This window comes from Tinamus guttatus, unplaced genomic scaffold (genome assembly GCF_059628265.1).
Source record: "Tinamus guttatus ecotype Peru unplaced genomic scaffold, ASM5962826v1 Tinamus_guttatus_pri_ptg000327l, whole genome shotgun sequence".
Taxonomy (NCBI): domain Eukaryota; kingdom Metazoa; phylum Chordata; class Aves; order Tinamiformes; family Tinamidae; genus Tinamus; species Tinamus guttatus.
Window position 1 is genome coordinate 257,176 of NW_028288861.1, and position 18,151 is coordinate 275,326.

The 18,151-nt window shown below is 34.6% G+C and overlaps 1 protein-coding gene across 1 annotated transcript in view; it reads right to left on the reverse strand.

The window, feature by feature from the left end:
• The window catches only part of RYR3 (ryanodine receptor 3), a 179,545-nt gene that overhangs the window by 99,519 nt on the left and 61,875 nt on the right, over nucleotides 1–18,151 (reverse strand). Inside the window, exons 13-24 of the mRNA XM_088529281.1 lie at nucleotides 16,535–16,656; nucleotides 14,733–14,901; nucleotides 13,730–13,865; nucleotides 11,687–11,782; nucleotides 10,913–11,031; nucleotides 9,939–10,072; nucleotides 8,834–9,075; nucleotides 6,217–6,409; nucleotides 2,668–2,884; nucleotides 2,342–2,446; nucleotides 768–871; nucleotides 290–373 (exon numbers count right to left, since the gene is read on the reverse strand). Coding sequence (XP_088385407.1) covers nucleotides 290–373; nucleotides 768–871; nucleotides 2,342–2,446; nucleotides 2,668–2,884; nucleotides 6,217–6,409; nucleotides 8,834–9,075; nucleotides 9,939–10,072; nucleotides 10,913–11,031; nucleotides 11,687–11,782; nucleotides 13,730–13,865; nucleotides 14,733–14,901; nucleotides 16,535–16,656 — 1,721 coding nt within the window. The remainder of the gene's footprint in view (nucleotides 1–289; nucleotides 374–767; nucleotides 872–2,341; nucleotides 2,447–2,667; nucleotides 2,885–6,216; nucleotides 6,410–8,833; nucleotides 9,076–9,938; nucleotides 10,073–10,912; nucleotides 11,032–11,686; nucleotides 11,783–13,729; nucleotides 13,866–14,732; nucleotides 14,902–16,534; nucleotides 16,657–18,151) is intronic.

Here is an 18,151-nt window from a genome sequence, read left to right on the forward strand (position 1 = left end):
TCTGAGATCATGGAGCATCTAAGTCACATGCAGTCCTATCTGTACGTGGCTATTTGTATCTCCGTGAATCACTCCCCTAGGAGATATTACACATCAGCATTAGCAGTCAGCAGTCACCACAGGCAAGGTAACAGACCAACCACACACTCTCTAAGTCAGCATTCATATGGGCTTGATTGTAAGTATTTTTTAAAATAATTTTACATTTTTTTTTTATTTAATTAATGCTCTATGCTTGCAAACCGTTATCATTATCAAACCGTTATTACCGTTATCATAGAGTACGCACTTTTTGGGAAGCTTAACTTTTTTAAGATCTTCCTCAGCTGCTGGATTAGAATGAACAATGTGACATCCAAGGGCCAAAAGTGTTCTATCAACACAGAAAAAAAGGGCAATAGTAAGATAAAACATGATAATGAAAAAATGGGCAAGCAGTATAAATATGTTTTCATTACAAATTTACCAATGATATTTAAAACCCAGTAAAGTCATTCAAAATAACGGGTATAAATAAGGGTTTTGAAAACTATGCTAGTTTAAGTAAAACCTACTGGATTTGGTGTTATTTCTTTATTTCTATCTCTCTAGACACAGATTTCTCCAAGTCTTTCCCAATCACATCCCTGAAACGTCTAGCAAAGCCAGCGGAACACATTTTGAACCAGATATTCTAATTGCTTCGCATTTGTTTAAAATTACAACAGTATAAAGTATTTCTTTTAAATGTAATTATTTAATTCTTTTCTTTTAAATTTAAGACTTACTTTAGGGTTTCTGTTGACATTTGTAGATTATAGTTCTTCTCTGTTTCAGGTAATTTGGAGAATTCCACAAGACAAGGGTGATGCCTTTTATTGTCATCCCGTATCTGTAACAAAGTAAGAGGAAAGAATATTTTCCTGTCATCAGAAACAGAACAGAATCAGAGCAGTATCAATGCAGCAAAAAACATTTAATCCTTTGTACTAGCAAAGAAATAGTAAACAAACCATTTTATCTTTGCTCAGCAACAGTTATTTATCATTACACAAATGAACCTTCCCATGATTCATTTATACTGTCCACTATGGAGTACTCCTCCATAACCAGCAAAATACAATAAAATTCTGTTTTTTTGTGTTTTCTACATTAATAGGCAAAACACAACAAAGCGAGTCTGAAAATGCAGAGAACATTTGCACTGAATGTCTGAGTAACAGATGGAGAGAGTTTGTGTAATTTGCTCTATTGTACACACATTCTGATTTGAAAACCTTAAAGTATCAATTCATAATGTTTTCTAAATCTTACTGAAAAAGAGAGCAGCACATTGTTTCACTGATGTCATCCACATAAGTTTGAGTGGAGATCTGAAACTTATTTTACCAAGCTCTCTCATTCCACAGCCCAGACCCAGTGAGATTCCACAGGCATTTCTATTTCAGTTAAGAGTCTAGATGCCTCACACTCATGAAAATTGCCAAAGCTCAGAAATAACAGTAAGATTTAAAGTTCAGAATTTCAATAGCAATGACATTTTAGTGTGTAATAAGACAGAGTTCTTATTGAGGGAAAAAAAAGCAGCAAAATAAATCCATAAATAAAAAACGCAGAGAATAAAAAAATAGGAAAACAAGATTCTTCTAAAGGATACACAGGATGCAGCGGTGACTAGTGTGTGACACACTGTCTCAGTAAAACTAAACTTGAAAAGAAGCAAGGTGAAATCCCCTAACTTCAAAGCAGAACATAACTTTTAGAAGTTCACATTCCTAGGAAAAGTTACAAATTCTAGCATGACTGTTGCCTGAAAAAATATATAAACATATATATAAATATATAAAATATTTTATTAAATATACTATTATATTGAATATTATAATAAAGAAAACACTTCAAAGAATTTTAAAGTTATTTAATGTTACAAAAGTTATCAAACCCAGTCGTGGTAACTAGTAGAAGTTTTTCCATGTGGAAACCTTGGCACCTATCTGATCTCCAGCACCACAGTAGCCAAACAGCTATTTGTGTGGTTACTCACTATCATCACAAATTTCAATAGAATACCAGTTTAATCCAAATAGATTATTTCTCAGGCAAGATTTTTTTTTAAATGGTTAATTACTCCTAGTGATAAAGCATGTGCTTTATGTACATATCAGATTTGTCTTATAATCTCTAGTTAGCATTATTGTCGCCTGTTGGTTTAATCAACCATTCATTAAAAAATTATTTGCTAACAGGTATTTATAGGCACCATTAAATACTCTGTTGGACTTTCAAATCCAGGTTTTCTAACAGATGGTTCAACCCGGTATGGCTGCGTGTAGCCAGGTTTTTGAGGTTGTTCAAGACTTACCTTGCCATACGTCCAGCCCAGTTCTATTTTATTCATCCCCCACAGTTCATGGATATTTTCAGCTAGCTTGTCCCTGATCTTTTCTAGGTGAAAAGGAAGAGCAATCTAAAAAAAGAGCATAACAAAACCAAGAATAAGGCAAATCCAAGAATAAGAATCCTCTCATAAATTCAGGAAAACTTGACTCAGCTAAACACAGTCAAGCACACACATGATATATTGCTAAGAAAGCAGGAATGCTACTATCCCAGGCTTTTTTTTTTTTTTCCCAATTCAAGTTTTTTTAAGCCATATTTTACAATCCTATTATTGTATGTTTAAAATACCTGACTGGTGTCGATCGGACAAGGAATAAAGGAAGCTTGGGACAGGAACTGTGTTGTACCCAGCAAATCCCTTACTCCATCAGAATCTCTCTTATATTCTTTCACCGGTTCCAGTTTCATCTTCTCTTTCGGAAGCAAAGCTTCGTAACAGGGAGCATACCCAGCAGGAGGCAGAAATTTGAATTCTCCATGACGTCCTCCCAGGAGGAAACGAACTCTGTGCAATTTACAAAGAAGAAATTACATTCTCAAATAGTCTGCGTATACTAACATGGTAAAAAGTTAATCAGTAATTTATATATTTATTTGAATAGCATTCATAAACATGGTGTACTGTAAGCTTTAACAGGCATCTAAAACTTAACAAGTGATAATATTAACAGATTCCATCAATCAGCATCATAATTATTTACCAATTATTTTTTGAAAAAAAAAAAGCACCATAATTTTACTGAAATCAAGCAACAAAATTATACCAAATATCACAACTATGAATGGATTTCAAAAGCAGAGCTAAAATTCTTATTAAACCCATACATTTTTCCATTTCTCTCAGCATATATATTTTTGACAGAGATGTAAGTTTACATCAAAAGAAACAAGTGATGGAAAACTATCCAACTTCACATTTTGCTTCTCTTTTAAGCAAAGCCTAGAAGTAAATAGCCACACACACACAAAAAAAAAACCCTAAATACCAATGTTATCTCTAGGAAACAGTCCATTCATTTCCTATGATGGAATAACCTATTCCACTTCTTACTTACACTTCTAGAAATGTCAGAACTATTAAATTAACAAGTTTCATTAATAGTAGAAAACTTAAATAATATATTTCAAGAGTACAAAAAGTTTTCTCAAGTAGTAGGAACATACGTACAAATCACATACATTTGAAATGGCTCCATTTTCACAAGGAATAAAAAAACCTATCAATTTCTTTCTTTTAAATTTTCTAATTTCATTTTATAAAAAGACTGTTTTAAATATATGAGTGGGCTCAAAGGCGCTACAGCTTTGAGGCTTAAAAAAAAGAAAAAGAAAAAAGTGATTCTTATTTTAATAGCTCTGGAAGTCTAACTTTCTAAAACAGACAAAAGTCAAAAACAGTACAGAAAGGAAAAGATCCACATAGTGCTCCTCCTTGTCAACTATGCCTCTGTGAATAGCTCCTTGCTTCCCAGCTTGGTCATTTTTCTGAGTTGCAGCAAAGAATTCAATCTCACCTGCACCTAATGAAGCCTGACTATTTTCTCCCTGCTCCTCATTGCAATTTTTAAGCTTCCGTATAAGCTATATGCTCCATGGCCCTCCACATCACATTCTTTAAAACTTGAATACTAAAAGCAGCTCCAGGTTTTTGTCTCACTTCAGAAGAAATATCCAGATTTTTTTTTCCTTTTTGAAAAACATGTTTTAAATTTGCCTGTGAAAGAATCCAACTGAAAACAGAGGCATATAATTCCTAAAAGAGTCAGAAATATATATGTAAACTTATTGCTTTAGGTTAATTACTATGCCTTTCGCTTCACTTCTGAATTGGACTCCACATACTTGCTAATGCAGGCAATTGTGACTACCATTGTAGTAACTACATTCAGCTTTCCTGTCTTGAATGCCAGGACTACATAAAACAGTCTTTTCTTTTCTTCTGCTTACTGCAAAAGACAGAGCCAGGGTAACTGTATTTAACATATCACATTTTTAATAACAAAAAGCATCAGACACCTTTAAAATGTTGACTTCTCATGTTGATGTTTCCTAAAAACAACTCAACTACAAAAATGTGTGGGACACCTGATTCAAAATCAGTCTCACATTTTACTTCTCTATCTCTGCCTTCATACAGCTTTAAAAAGACGTTTAAAAAATGCTTTTTAAATTCCCTGATTTTTGAATAGCCTTTTTGTAAAACTACAAACAGGGCTCATTTGTAGAGGGAGGAAAAAAACACAGAAAGAAATGGAGTAAATCGAGTGAAAATGTCCAAGATAAAAAGCAGAATGAGACCGTGTGGACAAGCAGATGCTAACAAGAGTTTAGAGTAAAATAACCGTTTTACAAACAGCAAAGCAGACCGGGAATCAGATACCAACAGGGGCCACAAAAAAACAGAGGAAGGTATAGGACACAAAAGCAGCAAGAATATAAGAGTTTGGGCCCAGTGGAGAACCCCATCCTCCACAGCTGACATTTAGGGGTTGATGTTCCCCCAAGATGCACAAATAATGTCAAATAGGAACAAAGAAAAATCAGAATACCACTTGGGACAAATTTCTTACAGGGAAAAAAAAAATCAAAAAATCTTGTACTAATGCTGCAAGTTTCTCTTCATCATGATCAAAATATTTATATATTGATCTCAGAAGGGAAAGCCCACAGATGTTATTTTCCAGATTTACTTCACGTCAAAGACACAAAGGTTTTATTTTTCCTAATTACTATTTATGTGAATTGAAATGTGATCTCTTTCCCCTATGAAACCTTTACTTTGTTTATATAGACATACTGAAGCCATCATCTAAAAATCACAAGGTGCAAAAAAAAAAACCCCCCCAAAAAAAAAAACAAAAAAACCCTTCTTTAAATAAAAGCAAGCCACACCTTGGAATATTTTCTGTCTTTCACCATAGATTCTCCCCCTTCTCCTCATTATTCCTCTTAAGTTTGGACATTACGGCACATATTGGAATCTAGACCATTAGCATTTTATCTGAGTGAAAAATCTTCACAGCTTGCCTGTATTTCACACAAAAATCCTGCTCTGCCTAGAAAAAAGGAAAAATCCCTACCTTTCTTGCTGAAGAATTATCTTCAAGATTTTTTCAATGCTACAGCATTGCTACATCAGCAATAAAAATGCTGCAGGTGAACTGAATATAAACTAGTCATGTCATGACAACTACGTAAGAGTTAGTCTTTTGTTGTTTTGGCTTTGTAATGTTAACATATGTATTCTGGCTGCTTAAGTAGTGTGACATGTGCAAAACATTTTTTGAACAAAGTAAAGGTAAATAACATTGGAAGCCTGACAACTGTAAGCTAAAATTGTATCATTTTAGAAAAAAAAGAGAGTAAAAAACAAGTAACATTAGTAACAAGACTCCAAAATGGCTTCTCATCATTGCTTCAAGTTCCCTACTACGATTAGGGTATTCAGCCTCCACAATGATGTAATTTTTTTTATCTCCTGCTGAGATTGCTGAAGAGAATTTTAATTAGTCCCAAATGTGGTGCTGTGTTTCTAATATACACTTTTTTTCACTGATAATGGGATTGAGACCAATTTTATTTCCCCTAGGTCACCAGATATCCGTCAAATTTCAGAGAGATTTTCAGAGATTGTGCCTTGGTCAAATCACTGGGCTTACATTCACCCTCAAAAGAAGAGCTCCCTAAACCCTATAATACCTGAGGATTGGGCAGAAGAAAAGCAAGAGAAAACATACAATAAATAGTACATACAATCAAGCAATATTCTGTTTGACAAAAAGAAAATAAAAAAAAAACAAAGAAAACAACATTAAAACGAAGAGATGTAGTACTTACTTTACACCCGCTGATAAGCTCACAACAGGAAAGAAAAACCCTTCTATACTGAAGTTCTCAAACATTCCTTGTACAGGCTGTCCATTAATGCGGAATGAGATGCTGGGCACACCTAAATCCAGGCAGCAGCTAACCACGTCGTCAGATGCCAACAAATGCTGATTGACAGATGCTACAGCTCTGGGCACTCGACCTAAGATGAAAGTAAGCAGAAGCTCTAAGGTTTAACAATGAAACAATAAATATATTTCTTCAAAAACACCAGCAAGTTCTTGTTTTCAGTCACAGACACATGATCGATCTTGTCTCCACTATGCTCGGTGAATCGTTTTGTTGTCAGAAACACAAAATGAGTTAACATTTTTCAGACTAAGTATCTTGTGAGCAGCACAAGTGTGAAGCACATGAGGTAGGAGGAACATGCTGTTTGCGTCACATCCACTGACAAAGTTCAGTGCAGTCTGTTGACCCAGTCCTCCGAAGGCAGACAGAATAGGATACTCGGAGGAGGATTAGAGCTGATATCCAGGTTTACAGCAGTAAATACCAGGAGGCAAAAGCGTATACTGGCTTTTCAAAAAATGGATCAAGACCTTCACTGACCAGGTTTTCTTTAATTCTATGGAATACAGCCTCAGACTAAACAGGAGGCGCTTGGCACCCCCTAGTCGGGAAGGAGGAAGCTCAAAACCCCACACAGGACCCACAGTGGTCACTGGAGACAGCAGCAACGGTTATCAGGAGAGAACAGGATCTGTAGCTATTTGCCTACATCCATTCACGGGTAACTGCAATCGTTCAATCCTACTCGAGCATCTGGGCATATTTTTAACCAGGGAACATCCTTTCAGAATTCCTTTTGAAAAATGTTTCCCTTGGAAACACTCTACAGTGAAATAAGCCTAATTAACTGGTTAAACACTATTCCAAAATTATAGTCTTTGGGACTTCTTAAGACAAGCTAGTTAACTGTGTGTTCAGGACAGTTTAAATGGATTTAATTACCCTTCCTTTACTGCAGGAGAAGAGATTTAAGAAGACCTTCCTAATGGAAGGCTCTTAATGGAATCTCTGTTGGTTCCATTATTAATTTAATTTTGTGTTAATGATTTGTGAACCTCTTTCTAATGCAGTATATTACAGATGCCTCCAGCCTACTCCCCTAAATCATTATTTCTACCTTCTGAGAATTATTCACCAGGGCTACAAAACAAAGTTGAATTATGCGCACAATATATGCAAATACAGATTTTTTTTACACATAAAATCCCATGCTAGAACAGTGTTAGTATAATTGAATAGTCAAACACTCCCACATTAGGAAGTGTAAGATCTAAGGTGAGAAAATCTAATTTAGTATATTTGTGTATATGATTTATAACACACACTTTCGTTTTATGATCCCACATTATTCCTTTCTGAGCAACTAAATAGTACTTAGCAATACAAAGTACTTCAAGGTTCTGAGAAACATGAGGAATTTCTTAATTTTGCCTGCATCCTTTGAATGGTGTGCAGTAAATAAGCTCTAGACACAAATTGAAGAAGAAAACAATTTTTAACTTTCATTCTGACAAGCACTATCTGGGAGGAAACGGAAATTGCTACCTCATAACTAAATACTGTGCCATAGTATGCATACAAAAGGGCTGAAATAAATTCACAGAAAACCCTTAGTGTCTCCCCCACATACACCACACTTCTGAATGGTTTTACAGCCATTTTTATTTTTTATAAAACTATTCTACATAAGATATCCTAGTTCTTTAAATTCCAGACTAAACAAAATTCAGTCATACGCTGCTATAAGGGTACTTTCATGTTTATCAGCAAAACTAACTATGGTATCAACGAAACATGGCATTTACAAATGAAGCAACATTAGAATGTTATTACTTATATGGCAAGGTATGTGACATAATTTCTCAGTCTCCAAGAAACACATAACCCCTACCAGTCCCATTTTTCTGGGAAAAAAATGCTAGGATTAAGAATGCTCTGCAGAGCATACCTGTACCAAAGTTTTTTCAAAGTCTTGAATCGATTTTAAAAGATACTTCAGGAAACACAGAAATCTATGTTCCAGGTAAAAAAGGGCTACTTTCAAAAAAAAAAAAAAAAAAAAAAAAAAGCGACATTCCCATGGAAAGTATGCCAGAATTTGCTAGTGTGAAAAATGTATACATCCATATATTATTCTTGGAAATCTATATCCAATTTATTAAACACCAGAAGATGCAAGAATAATGTAATTTAATTGTACATGCAAATTAGATGAATACTGCACTATATAGATATACATACAATTAATTTCTCCGAGATCACTGCATCCATTTATTTTACATAGATACACTTAAGTTAATATTGATCAAGATCACGATACATGCAAAACTCACTCAAAAATGCCATCAAAAACATGAAAATAAAAGCTGTTTGCTAAACAGCCTTTTGGGTATAACTCAATACTGGTTAAAATTTCAGGGAAGAAGTCTCACGTGAAATTCTGAATAATTCCACTGAGTTTAGAACGCAGAATTCACAAGCGATCCAAATGGAAAAGGTAAACTCAGACAACCGCTGAAGATAAGGATTAAAAGGAACAGAACAAAGTACTCACCAGACCACAGATGAAGGCCATCAAAACCATAAGAGTAGAGGTCATCACCAACACCATTGCCTCCCCATCCTTCTCCACCACCAGGGTAAGGGGCATAACCTGATGTAGAGGCCCATCCAACCCGTAAATGAGTGGGTTCCGGTGTCAAGAACGGATCAACCTGATCAATTATTAATTCAAAGTACCACTTCTTGTACTGTGCGGAGCCCTCAGCAACACCCAAAAATATATTTGGCCTTATGCTGAAAGAGAAAATGTGAGTGAGTTACTGTAAACCTTAAAATGTAACATATGTGCATATATTGCTCTGTGCTGTTCCACTTCACTGCAGCTGTGATACAAGCGTAGATGTTCACACCTCACTTATAATCTTTGATTTAATATAGTGACCCATTTTACGACTTTATAGAGCAACTTTAGAATTATTCAGTTATTAAATGAAAAAGCAGCTGTTTCCATTTAATATCATAAGACATGCTATTATCACAAAAAGTTCCCTAAGCAACGTCATCAAGAACAAAGTCCTGTACCTGGGACTGTCTATCTCCTTCCCTGGCAGAGACTGGGGCCTTTCTGGCTGGACAGCATCTCTGCACTGCACAATCAGCAGTTCCCCCTGGCTCTGATTAAGGCTAACAGGCTGAATAGCCAGCAGTCCAAGGGATTTCATTATTCCCCTTTATTCAACACTCATAGACCACATCTAGAACACTATATCCAGTTTTAGGATATAAAACTGAAACTGAAGACCCCTATACCTCAAAATTTAGGCCAGATATCATTAATAGAACTAGAACTGTGATTTCAAAAAATCATGAAAAAAACAAGGAGTATCAATTTTGTCTCAAAATCCAGCATTGTTACTTTCACCTGGATGAACTTCTTAACTAGCAATTCCTATTCAAGCCCAGTTTCCACAATAATTACCATCTTGCTAGTAATACTGCATTTTTAAAAAAATGCACTTCCTGAAATGTCAGCGTCTGGCTAGAAAACTATGGAACATCTCCCAGATTACAGCATTTTCTTACAGTAAGCAGTATAGACATATCTTTTTTTTTAATATCATATTTTTTTAATATAACAATAAATCAGGCCCCAATACCTTGTCACATCATTAATCAAACGTGTTTGCAAGAGCAAGTCTCTTCTAGGCAGTAAATTATCACAAATTAAGTTCTGATTGGCACGAACGGCAACTTCATTACAGAGACAGAGAGAGCAAAGCACATCAAGAACCTGAAAATGAGCAGAAGACAATCAAGGTAAGGAACTTTATAGTATACATACAGTAACTCACTATTTTACATTCAGAAGAGACATAAAGCATTCGGATGATTTTCTAAATACTTTTCCACAGACACGGACCGAATGTAGTCTGTATTATTGCCAGGGAATATTCAACTTAAGTGGAATATATATTCACAAGGCAGGGTTTGCAAAATGCCTCAGATAATCTTCCTGAGATCTTCTTTTCTCATGTCTATCAGTTGCAATTCTTAAGCTGTATATGAATGTTCTGAAATCATGATTTCAATGAAATAACATTTCAAAATAATTTATTATTAAATCAAAGAAAATTTCAGGAAGATCTAAGTCTAAAATTTCAGCTTTTCTTTTTTCATCACAGTGTGAAAAGTTTCATACACTTCTCCCACAAATTTAGGGTACAGTTCTGAGCAAAAGGTTTTTGAAGAGAGAACACAGTAACATAATGTTGTCTAATGCTCAGGGACAAAACTTCTCACTTTTCCAAAAAACAAATTCTTTCCCTGATTTCATTTAATATTGTTTTAATTCATATTTAATTCAAAAATATGCAAATAAAGAAGGATTATTTCTTTTCTTTTTAACACAATTTTGTCTATATATTGACATGTATATTACCAAAGAAACTTGTGTTTTTTGAAAGTTATGTTTTTTGCCTCTGAATCAGTAAGGTGCAAGCTACTCCGTCTAGGTTTTTACAGTCAGCAAATACTTCACTGTCTCAGCATCCAAAAAAATAGGTACAACCCGATGAAAGGTTAATGAAAGTACCGAAAGATTATCATTACATCTGTCATTTTACAAACATACCTTGTAATTGCGCCCATGTTTATCCAACAGTGAGATAATAGATTTGATATGTTCCTCCGCTATTAAATTTAAAGCTTCTGGGCTTTCAATCAAGATGCAGTGCAATACTTCCAAAATACCTGTATGAAGACCAGAGAAATAATGTTGTCATGAAACAACTGGCTGAACTGAATACAATCTAAAAGTTTAGTATATAGCATAGCATCTCAAGAGATACTGTCTTTTCTAATTCTATCTATTAAATGTCTCAAGCCTAAAAAGATGTGAGAACACTTTTAAAGAGTGTTGATATGACTATGATTTGAACTGCATTGGACTTAAATGCATTATGAAGCAGTTAATTTATGATTTTCTTATAATAGACACAATTTAAAAAGCATTTGTAAAGAAGGCAGGTTTAGGTCTTCAACTAGAGAGATAGTAGGGAGCACTGTGTCGTGTTTTGATCTTTTGTTCAACATCTCACGGCACAAAAACGTCTTTATATGTTTTTATATGTACTATTTGCAGTTTTGACCACCACCTACTTTTAGCAATGGAACAATATTGTTGATATTGTCTGACCCAATCATTTATTTTACTGAAGTCGTCTGCAACAATGATTGAATGTGACACTGCACATAGCAAATGTACGAAAAGAATGTTTTAAACTAATATATTTAGTTAAAAAATATGCACAATGTGTATTTTCTAACGTGTTCTTCTTTAAAGCTAAACTGTTTGGACATGTATGATGTACTCATAGTTAATTTACATTTATACAGAAAGGCTCACCTGAAGAAGATTCTAATCTGTCCAATTTACTTATGAGCCAATCCAGGTTATTGGAGAACTGGGTACAATTGTTTCTGTTGCCACGAATGAGAGCAGCTGGAGGAAAAAAAAAAAAACACAGAAGATTGAAAAAAAAATCTAGTATTTCTCTATCACCAATGTTAATCATATATTTTAATGTAATTTTACAACTAAATAAAAATAATCTTTTTTTTTCTGTCCATGAACCAAACACGTTAATACATTGTAACTGTTCACTACATAGATTTTACTTGTTTTACTTGTTTTGTTTCAGAGCTTTTATTTTTTTTTCAATTTTAAATTTTACCAGCTCGGAGATATTTGTTACTATCTGATATTTGTTTGGTTGTTAATATGATAAAGCATTCAAGACCAAGAACAATTTAGCATCAGTGTATTGCTATTTAATGTTTCTTAGATGGTTTTTATGTATCTGCAGCAGGCTATGCACACAGCAGTCCCTCCACCCAAGTGTTAAAACAGGTCTATTCCATGTGCAGAATAGGTCTACTGACAGATTTATAAATATGCATTGCTTATATGCATGTGTGATGCCAGCCCGCTGGAGTGGCCCTAGGAATGCGATGGGGAAGAAAGGGCTGTCATTATCAAGATAATTCATCCAGCGTTCATTTAATGAGAAGCCAGGATTTTCAAGGAGATTGTGATGCTTTGCACACATCTGGAATGACGCTTCAATTCCAGAAAGAGTTAGGAAGCAAAACACTATTGAAAGTCTGGACTGCAGAAATAAGCTTGAAGATTACTCCACTTTCCTGCAAGGGTTAAGAAAACTGGTTTTAACTCCTCTAATACTCTTTAGGAGGTATGGATAGAAGGAATCCATAACACAAGCTTCAACAGAGGTCACAGTTGGAAAAGTAATTTTAAAAACACAGAAATCTTTAAAAATGTGTTATAGTAATTCAGATTTTCAATAATTTGAATGGTAACAACTGATATAACTTCTAAATAGCACATACTTTTTGTAGCACAGGCTCAAGTGCAGGCTTGGTACTGCTCTCCAGCTCCACATTCTGATTAAAACATTTTATAGAATGGATAGCATTCAGCAGCACAGAGCACAATGTTCTTGGACTCTGACCACGGAAAGCTTAACAGCAATCAAGTTTTTTGAGAAATTTTGATTGTTTTTCTCCCAGAAGTTGCTACTGATCACAGAGAAACAGTGTATTGTATACAATTGCCAAGGATTTTTGTTATGATACAGGTAACTGAATAATTATTTATTATAATAGAACAAGTATGTTTAAGAACTACCTGCAGAAGAGATTCAAGACAATATGCAAAAAGGTCTAGACAGCCCCAAGGAGGTTGGGGGTTTTTCCTACTTTTCTTTAAATTCATACGACTGTAGTGAAATGCAGGCAATCATATGATCACACCTTCTTATGCAATGAGAGGACTTCACCAGAAGCACCTGTACTTCTGTGCTACATGACTAATCTCATGTTTCCAAGTCCACTTCTGGTTTGTTTTATTCTTGTTCTAATTTTTGACGCGCAGATTTTACTGTGGTTAAGGACTAACTTTCTTTGTAATGAGGAAAGAAATGTAATGAAAGTAACTTCTAACAAAAGTAGAACGTACCTAAAACTCCATAAACAGACAAGAGTCTTCTACAGGAAGAGCTATGCTACCTAGGGATGAAATTTGTGATTTTCTGAAGTACTCTATATGCTTCTACTACTTAGCCATAGAATTGTCACTTCACTACAACACAGGAGGGATTCGTTTTGCAGAGCCTAGCACTGAAACTGAAACATTCTTTTACTACTTATTTTATCTAATTATTACTACTAGCAGTAAATCTAAGCCTCCACTGATAAACACTGATTCTTTAGATTTTGAATTCCTGCATATTAATTTTAAGTTCCTCTTCATCTTCTTTTATAAATGAAGTGAACATTCTTCACTTTTTTCCATGGTGGTAAAGCAGCAAGTAAAATATCAAGAATAAATACTCTCATTATTCACTACAGTATACTATTACAAACTTACCTAATAATTTGTAAAGGAGATTCAGAATTTCTTTCCATGCTGTACCATTTTCTTCTATTGCGATTCCTGTGAAATGAGCTGCACTATTGTAGTCATTCAAACGATCAATGCAATTCAAAACTAGAGCCAGCATCCCCTAAAACACATATGACAGGAAAAACATTTGTAAATGAAAAAGCATTTGTTATCCTTTTAGATATTTATTTTCTACTGCATGCATTTACAAGTTTTATCATCTTAGATAGGTACTATCATGCTTACAAAATTTGATATGTATCTTTTTATATCAGAATCATACATTTTAAAGAATGATTCAGTACTATTACTTACTTATCCAAATGTTATAAGAGGTAAGGAACAACAAAGCTGACAGGAAGACTTTGATACTTTTTGTGAATTGAATCTTATTTATGTACAAAAAAAATTAAATTTACATACATTTTTAGTGGATTAAAAATGATACTGAAAACCTGCAGGCAGTTTAAACATGCTTACAAGCACTGAAAAATACATTTTCTATGTATACAGAGGCATAATTTTTTTTTTTTTTTTCAGAGAGGAGCAAATCTAGAATTATACAATATATATGAAAAACTGGCATTGGCCCAATTTCTAGAGATAAAAGCCTCCTGTTTCATACCCTGATGGACAAGCAAAACATCAGAAATAAAATCTATCACTGCTCCAACATTTATTGGTCATTTGGGGCATCCAGACTGAATAGTTTCGGAAAGAGAAACAAATTGTCGTAATGGTATCTTATTTAGAGATGCTTAGAAGACAGAAATGTTAAGAACAAATTTTAGCATAAAACACTTATTGCTTGGGTCAAATGTGAAAGTGAAAAATCTCTAACAATTTTCTGTATGGCTTTATGATCTAAGCCAGCTATATATCCCACACACATTATACACATGTGCCTTGAAAATAACATTTAGATTCCTCAATGTTTGCAACAGGCTATATTGAAAAATGAAATAATGCACAATTCCTCCCTCTGTACCTCTTCTTTGAATAGGTTTTGTCTGTTTTTGAGTGAACGAAGTTTGCTTTGCTTATCTTCATGTTCCAGTTCTTCTTCGGGAGGCAGGAAGTAAGTAATCAAGTCTTGCAGAGTCTGAACCATCTCCTCAATAGGCAGGGCATTCGGGGACAGTGTTCTATTGTTTCCACTGGGGAAAACAAAAACCAAGAAGAGTTGCAGCATTGCTTTCATAAAATAATTTACTGTAGTGCATTGCAGCCTCTTTTCTGACGAAAATTAAATTGGTTCTTGTTACACATATAACATAGGACACAAGCAACTGATCTGAATTTCAAATCATCCAGACATCTACTATCTGGGTGTCCAGCACAAAGCTTCCTGGAATGGAATCACAGAGAGAAAGAGAACGAAAAACCGAGAAGAAACAAAGAAACAAAATAAGGAAGCAGAGGAATGAAGGCTACAGAGAGTACTATCTTAGAAGGCTACAGAGAGTAATATCTTATAGAAATAGATTTTGGGTAGATGCTTTAAATCTTATTGATAATATAGCTGTATTATATAATATACGCCCAGTTTCCTAGAGACAGGATACAAAATAGCGCGTAATCCTAAACTGCTTCTGCATTGACCGCATTCAAGAAATAACAAAGGGTGCAATTTAAAACTACAAAGCATTTAAAAAAATTTCAAGCAAATTTGTTCAAACAATGTCAGGTGACAATCTGATTTCTTAGGTTCTGAGTCACTATTATAAAGAGCATAATCTAGGAGGAGCTGACTGACAACAGGTGGCTCTGCTTTTAGGAAATACAAGAGAGTAGTCTGGTCCCTCGTGATACCACATAAATAAAGTTGTTTTAAACAAAGACCTATAGAGGTTTCTGTGCAAGCAAATTCTTAAATATAAACTCATTTTTCTTTATAACCTATAATCTATTACCTCTCTAACAGAAACAATGTACTTCGGGTGAAAAAAAAAAAGCAGATAGTAATAAAAGGTAAGTGATCAATAACCAAGTTAGAAACTTCTGCAAAACAAATAAGTCTCTTTAGAAGAATCCTCCAACAGAATTAAGCTACGTACATTGCAAAGAAAGAAAACATTAGTCTGAAGCAACTGCTGTTGTCATTTTCTACTCATTTAAAATGCTAGCCACTGTCAGATTATCCAAGCAGAAGATGATTTATGTAACAATGAGGCACATATATGTATATGGTTTAATATTTCTGCATTAACATTGCTTGAAAATGTGAAATAAAATGCAGAAATGCAAATAGCTTTTCAAAATGTCAAATTTTCTGAGGGAGAAAAAGTCCTAATTGACTTTCAGCACTTTGGTCACTCCAAGACAGTATAATGTGATATTGCTCTCTTTCTACTAAAGAGACATGGAGATCGATTCATGTAACAGCATTTGTCTTCAATGCTCCAATTTTTTCCCTCTTTATTACCTTTATAGTCTCCAAGTAACATTAAACATACACAAAGTGTTAACAGACATGGGACCAACCAACCAAACAAAAATGCCAAACAAAACCAAAAGCCTCAATAACTTAACATTTCCAAGCTTTAAGAATATTCAGAAAAAATATTCATACTGAGATGAAAGATCAGAACAATTCTTTTCCAAAACAACTGCTTTGTCTAGTTGTCTCTTTGGACTGTTCCTCTGCTCTTTAGCTAAACTGCAGTGACTCGCATTGCAAGACTCTTGATTTTATTTGAGTATTCTTAGACATTTATCCCAGCAATTAGCAATGAATATGTATATTCTTTTACCTTAACCAAATGCAGGAAAGAATATGGTAACAATTACCTTATAAATTGGCTGAACAAACTTGTAGTATTGCGAATAATTCGAGCAGCCTGGGATTCTTCACGTTGACATCTTTGTAAGGTTAGACCATCATCCATATGGCCTTCTTGGTGCAATATAACCTATTGAAAGTCAATAATTATAACTTTAAAATGTTTATGCTTTTAAATTCAACTCATTCCTATTTCAATATTATTCTGAAAAAAAATATAAATTTTATATATACCAAGCTACTACTGTACTTTATCTTACTATTACTAATTGATCCTTTTTATTAATTACAAAGTTGTCACTCTCATATGAAAGATTCCAGTGTAACTCTGGATAGGAGACCATCACTTTCTGATGGATAGGCTTTGTCTGGATGGCGAAGAGAATCAGCACTGTTTGGCAAAGTCCTGAATCCTGGGCTTGACAAGATCTCAGAAACAGGGATACACATGACTGAAATCCACATGGATTGAAAATCATGCCTTGCACGCCCCATAAATGCTGTCAGTTGATCCACAATCTCTTAAATATTTATGCCTCGCAAAAACAGCACAATAGTTAGGATAGATGAAAGTACACCAAACCCGGACAACAGATTTTTTTTTTTTTTACTCATCATTTTAATTATTTTATAACAGAACCACCATCATCCTCATTTTCTTCTCTCCAGACTTGCAGCTGCTGTCAGTGACAACTGCGAGGTTATGTGAACAAATACCCTCAGCTGCTTGCAAAAATAAGGTATTTTTGAATCCTCTTACGACTGCAGAGGGACATTGCCAATAGTGCAGGGCATCTTGAAAAGGATTACAGAAAATCTCTAGATAGAACAATGGTGGAATATGCACACTAAGCTCTGATTTCACTTTCACAGTAGAGGAATAAATTGGACATGAAATTTATAGGGCATTCACATGCCCAAATCTGCATACAAAATAATAGCATCCACTGGCATACTTTGCAGAGGAGAGAGAGAGAAAAAAAAAAAAAAAACACTGTTTCTTGCCTCCACAGGAGGCAAGTTAATATCCAGGAAATTACAGAGTTTGGCATTTCTTCCAGTTGGAGGCTCTTAACATGAGAGGAGTCTTCAGGAGAGAGAGCAACGAAAGATTTTGAGTCTTTAAAGAAGACTAAAACATTCTGGAAGCACAGCAAAATGACAGGTAATTATGCACAATTCTGAATACAAAGGAAAAATCCACATGCTGGCTTTTCAAGAAATTTCAAGGAGTCTCTGGAGAGACAGAGCAATTTAAACAAAGCTGGTGAGGGAAAGGAAAAGATTAACCATCATTGTGGGAATAAGTCTCTTGCCAAGAGAATACTGGATGGCACACAGAAGAATTTCTATGATCAGCTGGGTTGTTGAGAAGAACTGAAGGGAACGGACACCCATTGCCCTTTTACGACTGCATGCACTGCATGAGAACCTGAGACTGTGCCAGGGTGCTGGAACATTTTTGTATTACACAGTTTGCATATAGGTATTCCCTTGTGTATCCATACACTTACAAGTTACTAAGGAAGAATTCTGATTTCTGAAATAGCAATCATGTTTTAGTTACATATTCAAGTTGTGATTGCTTTATTTTTTTCATCTCTTAAAATTACAGAATCATGTAA